The sequence below is a fragment of the Archocentrus centrarchus genome, chromosome 15 (genome assembly GCF_007364275.1).
Source record: "Archocentrus centrarchus isolate MPI-CPG fArcCen1 chromosome 15, fArcCen1, whole genome shotgun sequence".
NCBI lineage: Eukaryota > Metazoa > Chordata > Actinopteri > Cichliformes > Cichlidae > Archocentrus > Archocentrus centrarchus.
The window spans coordinates 19003010-19013879 of record NC_044360.1 but is presented as its reverse complement, the minus strand read 5'-3'; the positions used below and the strand labels follow the sequence as shown (position 1 = coordinate 19013879).

At 39.3% G+C, this 10870-nt stretch overlaps 1 protein-coding gene across 1 annotated transcript; it reads right to left on the bottom strand.

The window, feature by feature from the left end:
* Positions 1–3414: 3414 nt before the first annotated feature.
* On the bottom strand, positions 3415–10619 carry fbxo9 (F-box protein 9). The gene is made up of 13 exons (XM_030747617.1): positions 10398–10619; positions 9515–9586; positions 7737–7868; positions 7587–7644; positions 7316–7415; positions 6745–6875; positions 6540–6654; positions 6239–6357; positions 5924–6014; positions 5746–5841; positions 5385–5478; positions 3931–4085; positions 3415–3845 (listed from the first exon to the last, which is right to left on the bottom strand). Exons 1-13 carry the CDS (start codon positions 10398–10400, stop codon positions 3737–3739), a joined length of 1275 nt encoding a protein of 424 aa, XP_030603477.1. The 5' UTR covers positions 10401–10619; the 3' UTR covers positions 3415–3736.
* Between the last annotated feature and the right edge of the window lie 251 nt (positions 10620–10870).

Below are 10870 nucleotides of genomic sequence, written 5' to 3'. Positions count from 1 at the left end.
TATCTTCTGAGGTTAGTAACATGTTGATTACTATGCTACATCACCACTTCTTTTAACATCGGTTATTGCTGCATCTCTAAAAAAAAAAAAAAGGTCAGGACACTGAACAGGTCAGTCAATTCTTCCACACCAAACTCACTCAAGTTGGAAGCATGAAATTGTCCAAAATGTCTTGATATGCTGAAGTATTAAGAGTTCCTTTCACTGGAACTAAGGGGCTGAGCCCAATTCCTGAAAAACAACCCCACACCATAATCCCCCCCTCCACCAAACTTTACACTTGACACAATGCACTCAGACAAATACTGTTCCCCTGGCAACTGCCAAACCCAGACTCATCCATCAGATTGCCAGACAGAGATGTGTGATTTTTTTACTCCACAGAACATGTCTCCACTGCTCTAGAGTCCAGTGGAGGCGTGCTTTAAACCACTTTATCTGACACTTTGCATTGCGTTTGGTGATGTAAGGCTTGGATGCAGCTGATCAGCCATGGAAACGCATTCCATGAAGCTCTCTGTGCACTGTTCTTGAGCTAATCTGAAGGCCACATGAAGTTTGGAGATCTTTATAGATCGACTCCGCAGAAAGCTGGTGACCTCTGTGCACTATGCACCTCATCATCTGCTGACCCCACTCTGTGATTTTACATGGCCTTTCACTTTGTGACTGAGTTGCTGTCCTTCCCAATCACTTCCACTTTGTTATAATACCACTAACAGCTGACTGTGGAATATTTAGTAACAAGGAAATTTCATGACTGGACTTGTTACACAGGTGGTCCTATCACAGTACCACAATTCACTGAGCTCCTGAGAGCAACCCATTCTTTCACAAATGTTTGTAGAAGCAGTCTGCATGCCTAGGTGCTTGATTTTATACACCTGTGACCATGAAAGTGATTGAAACACCTGAATTCAATGATTTGGATGGGTGACTGAATACTTTTGGCAATATAGTGTATGACTCTGGACTGTCTGAATCTTTTAATAATACTTTCTTCTTTAGATGACAAAATCCTCTTCATAGTAGTGTACCCCTCCCCTAAACTTATGAAACGCGGCCTCTGAGATTTGTTTTTTTTTTAATATCCAAGCATTTTACTGAATAATCTTATTTTGAGACGCTTCACCAGCTGGGTGGGTTTTTCCCCATTACATAACCTCTGCAGTCTTTCGTTGCAGTTGTCCACACTTTTTGGAACTATGTTGTTGGCATTAAAACTTAAAAATTCAAATAAGTTACAGTATTTGATATGTTGTCTTTAAAATATTTAAATTCAGTCTAAGTTTTAAATGTTCTGCATATCATAGAATCCTGTTTTTAATTTACATTTTCAAAACAATCCAAACTTTCTGGAAGGATGCACCTACTGTAAGATCCAACAATTTATTCTTGTCCTCTGTGGGGACATGAGTCTGAGACATTTATGTCAAACACAATTTATGCATCTAGCTGAGTCCTACTGTACAGTCAAGAGGATATCCTGGGCTTTCTGGTGATGCCACATTTGTGGGGGTTTGAATACCAGACAACATGGACTTTCTTTTCAAACTGATATGGTTCAAAGATATGGTTCATGGTTGCAGTCAATTCAATAAGATTCTTCAAGATTAGGCAGTCCATCAAAGTAACAAATGATCGCGATGTCTCTAATAAGGTGGCACCTCTCAAACAGAGAGCAACAAGGCTGCCTCAAACTGCTGAGACCACAGAAGGCCCGTGTAGATGAAGAGATGATTCCCTTCACAGGTCGGTGTCCTGTACTGCAGCTTGTGTCAGGGAAACCAAATCCCACAACTTCAGTGTTCTAGCTTAGACATTACTTCTTATTCATAATAGACTTTGTGTGTTTGCTCCAGCCCAGGCTCCTCAAAAGCTGGTATGTCCTCCTCTGAGCTTTCACCTTCCTGATCTGTCTGGCCCTCCTCCACCTCATCTTCCACAATTCTGAGTAAAATCCTTTCTGCCACACTCAGACCTCTGCCATACCATCCATGATCACTGTTAGTGCAAAGGGTGACCTGACCTGACAGCTGAGCTTCAGGTGATTATTATATATTTCTTAAAACATAGTTTTAGTGTTCAGATGTGTTTCCTTCTTCTGTTTTACTGGTTTTCACTTTCTCGGTTTCTCTGTGGAATCAGGATGTTGTGACCACATGTCTAACTTCAGAGAACAGACATGAGGCCACAATGAAGGGGTCACATTTGCACAGTGTTCTCAATTACACATGAAACTGTTCCAACCAGCTCTTTGGGAGCTTTGTCCTACAAAGTCATGTCAGCTGATACTGACATGGCTTTTATTTAAGAGCACGGGGACAGAAAAAAAACAAGATTTTCATACAGAAAGCCTCTTCTCTCCTGACATCCCCTTTGACCGAGGCCATTCAGCGTTGTTTCGACCAGTTAAAATATCTAGCCAGTATATGTCAAGACAATAACCCACCAAAGTCCTTTCCACTTGTTCAGTCCTCCTCCTCATGAGCACTGCGCACACACTTGATGCACTGGAGAGCCGTGTGTCACACAGCGCTCGCATTTGGGAGGACAGAGCCACTGTCTGTGAGCTTTGGTGGCATATCTGCCGGCCAGCCGCTATTCAAACAATCCCTTACTCACAGATTTTCAGAGGCCATGACCTGAGGGAGATGCAGAGGGCTGGGTGCAATATTGAGGTTTGTGAAAACAGCAGTACAGTAAGCAATCTTTCCATTTTCTCCACAATTACATATTACATTATCTCTAACATGAGTACAGGTTTGTTAGAACGTCTGGTTCTCAGATCTCCTCCTGCTCCATCAACACATTTGATGATCTGATTTTTAGCTGTGGCTGAGATTTTCATGTGAAAGCTTAAAGATACTCCTTTAGTCTAATTCCCATACAGTTAATAAGGCATACCAAGATTAACTAGAACAAGTTTATATTTTTATATGTGTAAATAACACTTAATAAACAAAATCTAACATGTTAATTAGTGATTACTGAATAACCCATTTATCCAGCTTTTTCCTCCCTTCACTATGAATTCCCACAAATCCAGCAATAGCAAACAATTTAAATATTTAACTTCTAAAAACGGTAAGTAAAGTTTTAGAACAGCAACCAGCTATAGTAAAGCCACAAATTATTTCAGACTAATCCAAAACAACTTTCACTTTTTTTTTTTTCCTCTGCAAATCCTGTTTGATCTGCTCGGTTCCCAGAAAATGTAATGTGTGGATTATACCCACGTGTCCTCAAAGAGACAAATGATGTAGATCTATGAAATTAAATCTGCAATGCTTTTTTTTTCACTTTTTTTTTTAAACTCAGGTTGCATAATAGATTAGAGAGAAATCATAGAAAACCTATCAATTTTGAGTAAATTAAAAAAAACACATCAGAACAGCGAGGCTGATATTTTTTCGTTCATCGCTGTTTATTTGAGGAAGAAAGTGCACAACGAAACAAAAACAGGATGAACATTCATTGCTTGGAACAGGTGAGAAATTCTGCTAATAATTTTAGCTCTTAGCATATTACCATAATTTCTGAAATCAGAAAATAAGTTTTCTCTAAAGTGTACCCGAAAGATAACATGCCTTTCATTTAGGAAACGTGAGGGTTCAAACAGCAACACTACGAAGCAGCTGCAGCACAAATTAAAAACAGGCTGAGAAGTATGTGTTTTGATGCAATGGTGGCTGAATTTCTGCTGCAGTCTTTGTGAGATCATGTGCAGGTCTGCTTAAAGAGGCTGCTCAGAGAAAGCAGTGTAGCTCTTCACACGTGCAAAGAAGAAGGGTGTGTACATCCTCTCCAGGTCAAACGAAGTAACGACTGTTTCCCCAGTCAACCTAAAAGCATAATGATAGTCAGGTTTGGAATAGAAATTCACACACACACACCCCCCTCCACTTTTATTGGCAGTCCTTGACTTACTTGTAAGTGATGTGGCAGGAATGGTGGATCCACACAAGCTTACTGAAACTCTGACGCCCCCCAGAGGACAGAGCCAGTCCCACGTGAAAGCTGTGTTCAGCTTCCGGAGCTGGGTTCCGCCTGCAGAACCGGTTCCTTTGAAACTCAGCCGCTTTCTGTCAACAGGTAACGCAGTTTACAAGCTCAGCGGTGATCTGACAGGTTAGATGAAATATTACAGAAAACTGGAATTCACAGCAGATGCTCTCAGAGACTATGGCACCCAAGATTGCTGAATACACTGTAAATCTAACTGTGGAGGAAGCAGCCGAACCTCACCTGAAGCTTCAATCAACCAGAAAACAAGAGCCAATCATGTTAAAGCACCAACGCACAGCTGAGGTTCACAACAGGTTCATATGTGGTGCCATATCTACTCATTGCTGGCTTACTGAATCCATAACATCAATCATTAAGGCATTTTTTTTCTGGTGGATCAGAGCAGAGACATTGACTCAGAGTGCTGACAGAATCAATGTTGTACTGTTATGTAACCTCACACATTTGTAGCAGTATAACTTGCAGGGGACAATAATTTTAAAACTTATTTTGCCATTTGGAAAGTTACACATATAAATGCCTGAAGAAGGATACCAAGTGATGAGACTTGTTTCTAGGAGGCTTATTGAGTTAAAAAATATATTCTACAACCTCTTCATTTTAGTATACAATGGTAATTAATCCAATATACATGCTTTTGTGCCTGTGTGGGGTTTCTCTGGGCTCTCTGGCTTCCTCTAACAGTCCAAAGTCCACAGAGAAAAGCTGCAGCCACCTGCAGATTCAAACCCAGAACCTTATACTGTGAAATGCTAACCACTGCACCACTGTGTGTCACTGTCACTATGTAACACATGTTAAACATTAAAAACAAGTAAATAAATGCAGCTCAATAAGTTTTTTGAAGTTGACTGTCTTACATAACATGCAGCATTATTACTATTACTAGTTTTTTTTGACAAATTCAACACTGGTGTAATACATGTTCAGTAACTTATTTTCTTCAACTATGAACATGGAGCCCAACTTCTGCCATGAAAAGAAACAGACAACACTGTTGAATAAGGTACTAAGGTGAAATAATAACTTCATATTTAATAGTAGCTAGACTGTAGGACGTTTTATTATTTTATATTATTCTTTGCCCAGGGGAAAACTGGTAACACAAATAAATAAATAAATCTACTATTATATAATGTGATTTGTTAATATATTTTAAATGTTTTTAAACCACATTTATTTATTGGGGTTTCATTTACTCAAGGAGCTGGCATTTTTGTTTCTCAAACGGTCAAAAAATAACACAAAAGGACTCGAGTTGTGTCATGTACAGTTACACAGACTCATGTATGAGGAGTGATTGTGCTTATGTGCATTCATGTAGTTATCCATTTATCTCTCCCCAGTATTCCTACCTCTTCCTTTTTCTTGCAGACAACTGCAAAAACTTTGGTTTGATTTCCCGTCTCCTGTGAGAGGCGGAAGTGACCGAGCAGAACTGAATCCATTCTGAAAATGAGACAAAATTCAACAATCATGAAGCTGCCACTCAGTTTCTGATTTCTTTTGGGTTTTTTTTTAGTGTTCTAAAAAAAACAAAAAGACAATATATATATTAAAAAAAGAATGGACGTAACAACGGTGACATTAGCTGTTCGTTTGTGAAGTCCCGTTATGAAACCTTGAGTTGATCATTTGGGTGCTTTGACGTCATCGTTATAACCAGAAACTAATAATTGAGCCCATCAAGTCAGGTTTTCCTGAAGTGCACAGTACCTGGTGTTCCTAGTACGCAAGCGGGGGACAACGGACAAAGGTTCCTCAGGGGTGGTCAGCATGATGACGTGGCCATCGGGAAAGAAGCGGAGGTACCTGTGATAACAATGTCAACACGTAGCTGTGATAACAGTGCAACTCGCAACCATTAAATAGAAATAGAAAGTCAAATATTTACCTGTAGTACTCAACATGATGCCAAGCCCTGTAAAATCCATCCAGTGATTCCTCTCCTTGACGAATGTATGATGTTTTGCTGATATAGACACCTGTGGAAATAAAAACTGGTCTTCACTGGATGTGTAATAAATATGGCAGCAATGACTTCTAAAAGCATCGGCAAAAAGCAACATTTTAATCTTAAATTAAAAAATGTTTAAATCTTAAATAGCTCTGTTACAAAACAGTACTTTTAGTATTTTCATGTACTACTGTGGGTTTCAAAATCTGAAGTTCTCAGTACTAGTCTCATTAACTATAAGATAATAACTACCATCGAAACGGACGCGGGGCCGCTGCAGGAACATCTCCCTCCAGGATGTGAAGGGTAAAAGTTTGGTGCACTTCCGTCCCCACACTCTTAAACAAGCTGAGCGCCAAATCTCAGGGTCCCTGGAGGGAGATGGAAAGAGAAATGAAAAATTAAGATGGAAGTAACCACAACCAGCTTTATACACTGCACAGCAACAGCACGAGAGCCCTTATTGTCTGATACAAAATTCACAATTCCTCAAAACCTGAGCAAACTCCTAAAAATAATTCATCCAGCTGATTTCCCTGAAAGCAGAGCTGACCTTGCACAAATGTAAAACCCACGGCAAACCAGAGACAGCTGCTCCAGAGCTCGCATGTCCAGATCACTTGATACGACCCACCGAAATATGTACATCAGGATTTCCCGTGGCAAAGCTGCAATCAAATAAAAGAAAATAATGATAATGGCTTCAGGTTACTAATGACTTGAGAGGTTTACAACCAAATCATACTAAAGATTTTTACCTGAAATGTGCACCTGAGTCATATCAACATCAGGAGTGCAAATCTTTGGAAAGGAGCCTTCCACAGTGAGCTGCTGCTCAAAGTAGGCAAGTAGATCCTCAATCTCACCATCAGCATCACTATCCTCCATGCTGCAAAAAGGTGAAGACATCTGACTGTGTATCACTCTCATACAAGCCAGCACGCCATATTATTCACCTACCGAGCAGCAGCAAAGAAAGAAAACTAAATGGGGCAGCTTAAGTTTTAATCCTGTTCAGTGATCCTAGTCACACCCTGAGTGTAACTGTTCAGGCCTGGTATTAAAAGTTATGTTTTTCTACTGCTAGTTTTATTACAATAACAATGAATGTAGTAGCTCTGCATTTAGTATCTTAATTGCTTCACATGTAAAAATGATGCATTAAACTTTCCCCCCCCAAAAGAAATTATTTAAAATTATAATTTTAAAACAACTTTTTTAATGTCTGAAAACAAACTTTGGAGTTATAGATCACTAAAGAAATCTCAGAAAACGGACATGCTGACGCACTTTAGTTAAAAAGAGAGTATCGAAAATAAAATGACTTACTAGTTCCCTCCACCTCTGTCTGCATCAGGAGGATGGCTGTAGTTGATTTTAAACTCAATGTCAGGAACAAGCTGCATAGCCATGCGATAAAACTTGATAGCTGAAAGTAAACACGTCAGATTAGACTGAATGAAACAACCAGCCATCGTGGTTCCTCAGAGGATTAAGACAGAAGCACATGGGTGGTTGTTTAAACATGAACAGTTGTTAATTTCTCAAGAGTTTGTTTTATTTGTGGTAACCAGTGATATTCATCCTACGTAGTACATACCTTCATAGACAGCTCCATTCTGCTCCTCCTGAACAGCTCTCAAGAACAGCTCTGTGGCCTGAGGGAAGGTGACTCATCAGCCATCAACAGATAATAGTAATCGACAATACATGCAAGCCCACAGCAAGAATAAATCATTTTGCAACTTGCCTTTTCCTCTCTAGCAATTTCTTGTGTCTTCCTCAGACCTTTGGCTTGCAGCAGTCGGTTGCTCGTTCCACTCGCTCCGGAGTTCGGTTTGAGCTCAGACATCCACTGAGCTCTGAACACATTGAGTTCCAGCTGCAATTCGATGAAAACATGAATACGGTGAGTGCCAAAAAAAACAGATTTAGCTTAACTATGTTCAGTCAAACTATAACACTGCTGTTACAGCCTATATGGTTGGGAAAATAAAGAATGAGCTGGAATATGAACTCAGGGATGTTTAAAGAGTCAGAAGTCAGGACAAATATTAAAAACAAAAATGTACATGTGTCAAAGAGAATAGCTAAATTCAATGCAACAAGTCTCTTAAAAGATAAATTTAAAAAAAAATATGAAAACAAAATCCAACACAAAATTAAATCAAGAGGCCACTGCTTTCACCGTTACACTGTTCTACAACCTTTTAATTATTCTTTAGAAATTAACCTTTGCAGACAAATAATATAAAGTCTTTCACTCTATTCATTGTATCTGTCTGATGGATGAGAAGAAAACTTGTAGCAAAGTACTCAACAGCTGCAAGATCCCTCTCTGTTTCCTCTGTGGCATTTTAAATAAGTAGTAATAACACATGTTTTAATCACCATGTAATCACCATGTTTACTTGACACTTAGTGTTTGTGTTGGTGAATTTAGTGCAAGCTGGACACACTGTACAGGCTCGCTTTTATAGACAATTCACATCAACAAGCACTGCACTGTTTTTGTTGACCTTTATGCATTAATTACGCTGCAGTTTTTGATCTTGCTTTGTGGTGCAGACACGCTTGAGTAATGTTGAGATCCAGGCTCTGAGGCGGCCAATTCATGACTGATAGTGTTCCACTGTATGTTTTTATATCCAGGTATGTTTTGACTGCATTAGCAGCATGTTTGCGATGATTGTCATGCTGAAAAATAGAACTGTTCCCAACTTGAAATTATCCAGATGGTGTTGCATGGTGGATCAAAATCTGATCACACTTTTCAGTGTTCATAATTCCATCAGTTTTGACAAGATCTCCAACACCATTGGCTGAAATTCACCCCAAAACCATGATAGAGCCTCCACCATGTTTTACAGAGGGCTGTAGTACTCATTGTTGTGCCTCTCTCCTGACCTCCTCTGTAAAAACTGAACACAATTTGAAACAAAAATTTCAAATTTGGTGTCATTGCTCCATCAGACCTGCTGCCAATGATTTTCAGTCCAGTTCTTGTATAATTTGGAATACCTCAGCCTTTTTTCCCCCATGTTTCATTTCCTAGAGAAAGGCTTCTTGACAGCCACCCTTTATCTGAAACCATTGTGTTTTTATGACAACCTGTACAAAGTGCTTAAAAATACAATTTAAAATGTAAAATTATTCTTTACTAAGTTGACTGTTACGTGTATTTACAACACAGGCTCATCCCTTGAGTTAGGTACCTTTTTTATGCTATTCACAGGTCAGGGTTAAGGGACTTAAAAAAAAAACAACTAAACAACAATAATAAAAAAACAAACATTCCTCTGAAAAAAGTCCGGTGATAAGGACTAGACTGAGTGAAAAACAATCAGCCAACGTCCAAAGAAAACCTTTGAAAGACCTTCAAAAATCCTGGCGAACCATTCCTCAAGACCACTTAAAAAAAAAAATCCAAGAACATTTAGCTCCTTGGAAGCAAAATAAAAAGAGATGAGGGATGACTCAAGACTTTTGCTCAGTACTGTAAAAACAAATGCTAACCAAGTCTCTCACCTGAAGATCTGGGTCATCTGAACTTTCATCTTCATCCTCTACTGTACTTCCAATATCTGCATTTTCATCAGCCTGCACAAGAAAACAATAAATTACTGTCTTGTTTGTTTGTTAACTATTTTTTCCAGAACGTGAAAAATTAATCCAGGAAGCAAAACACTGATTATCAGCCATCCTGTATGCAGCAGTCAACAGGCTGATGAAAGCAAATGTAGGCAGCTTAAAATTACCAGCCTCATGTAGCCAAACTTAATACACATTAATGCAAAATAACATGTATATTTGTAGCACTGTTTGGGTTTGCTGTTAGTTACAGTGCTACTACCTAAACAAATTAAGTAAACTTAAATATGAAATAAGTAATGAGCAATATGTTAACTGTAGTGAATACTTTGTTTTCTTTATGTGCCTTGCATGCTGTTTTTGTTTACAGTTTAGTGATCCTTGTTATTACAGCACATTACTCTGTTCATCCTGTGATAAATAGTTTATTTAATAACAGAAAACTGCAAAATCGTATCAAACTTGTTGTGAGAAACAGAAACAAACCACCCTTTAAAATAAATTAACTTCAACTTCTCATGTGGGCCTAATTTAGAAGCCACTCAGGTAAATGCCAAATACAACCATATTTAGCTTAACAGCGTGCAATGCTAATCTCGGTGCATAATACTCCGACTTAATCTGTATGTCGTTTATTTGAGGGCCTTGCATGTAAATTTAGGTGCCAACTGTTGGACGCCAACTAGTTTGGTAACTAGTTAACCTCCAGCAGATCTGAGCTGCAAGTAATGTTCAAATAAGCCAGGTGACGTTAGCTACATTAGCTCGCTAGCTCGCTATCACTTTTCTCTGAATAACCACCAAAAACACGGTGACGCACCATGACAATCTGGCCGGTAGGTCTCCTTGTTATCGTCACAGGCGGTCAGCGTTACCGTTTACAGTTCACGGTCGGAGAAACGGACAACACAACGGACATATTTACGAGCTCGCAGGAACGCAGCCATTTCGCTGAGTAGCCCGGAGCCTCAGTGGAACAGGAAGTCGAGAAGCGGCCTGTGTCGCTCCGGAAATCCAACAACAGGTAAAATGTAAACAACGTAGTATGGGGAAAACAGCTGGGAATGCCTTATACTGGAAAATGACAAAAGCAGCAAACCTCTTATCCAATAATCTTAATAACCACATTGTTGGCATGTCATATACTGACATTAAGTAGGTGCACCTGTTCAACTGCTGGTTAAAGCAAATATCCAACCGGGCAATCACATCATGAATCCACTGCATTTAAGCATATAGCCATGGTCGAGACGATATGCAGAAGTTCACACCGAGCATCAGAATGAGGACGAA

What these genes read in the sequence shown, in the direction of transcription:
- fbxo9 (XM_030747617.1), bottom strand. An exon ending in CAGATGACCCAGATCTTCAG is followed by an intron (nt 7,869 to 9,514) that starts GTGAGAGACTTG and finishes ATCGAATTGCAG; the next exon opens with CTGGAACTCAATGTGTTCAG. An exon ending in GAATGGAGCTGTCTATGAAG is followed by an intron (nt 7,416 to 7,586) that starts GTATGTACTACG and finishes GTTTACTTTCAG; the next exon opens with CTATCAAGTTTTATCGCATG.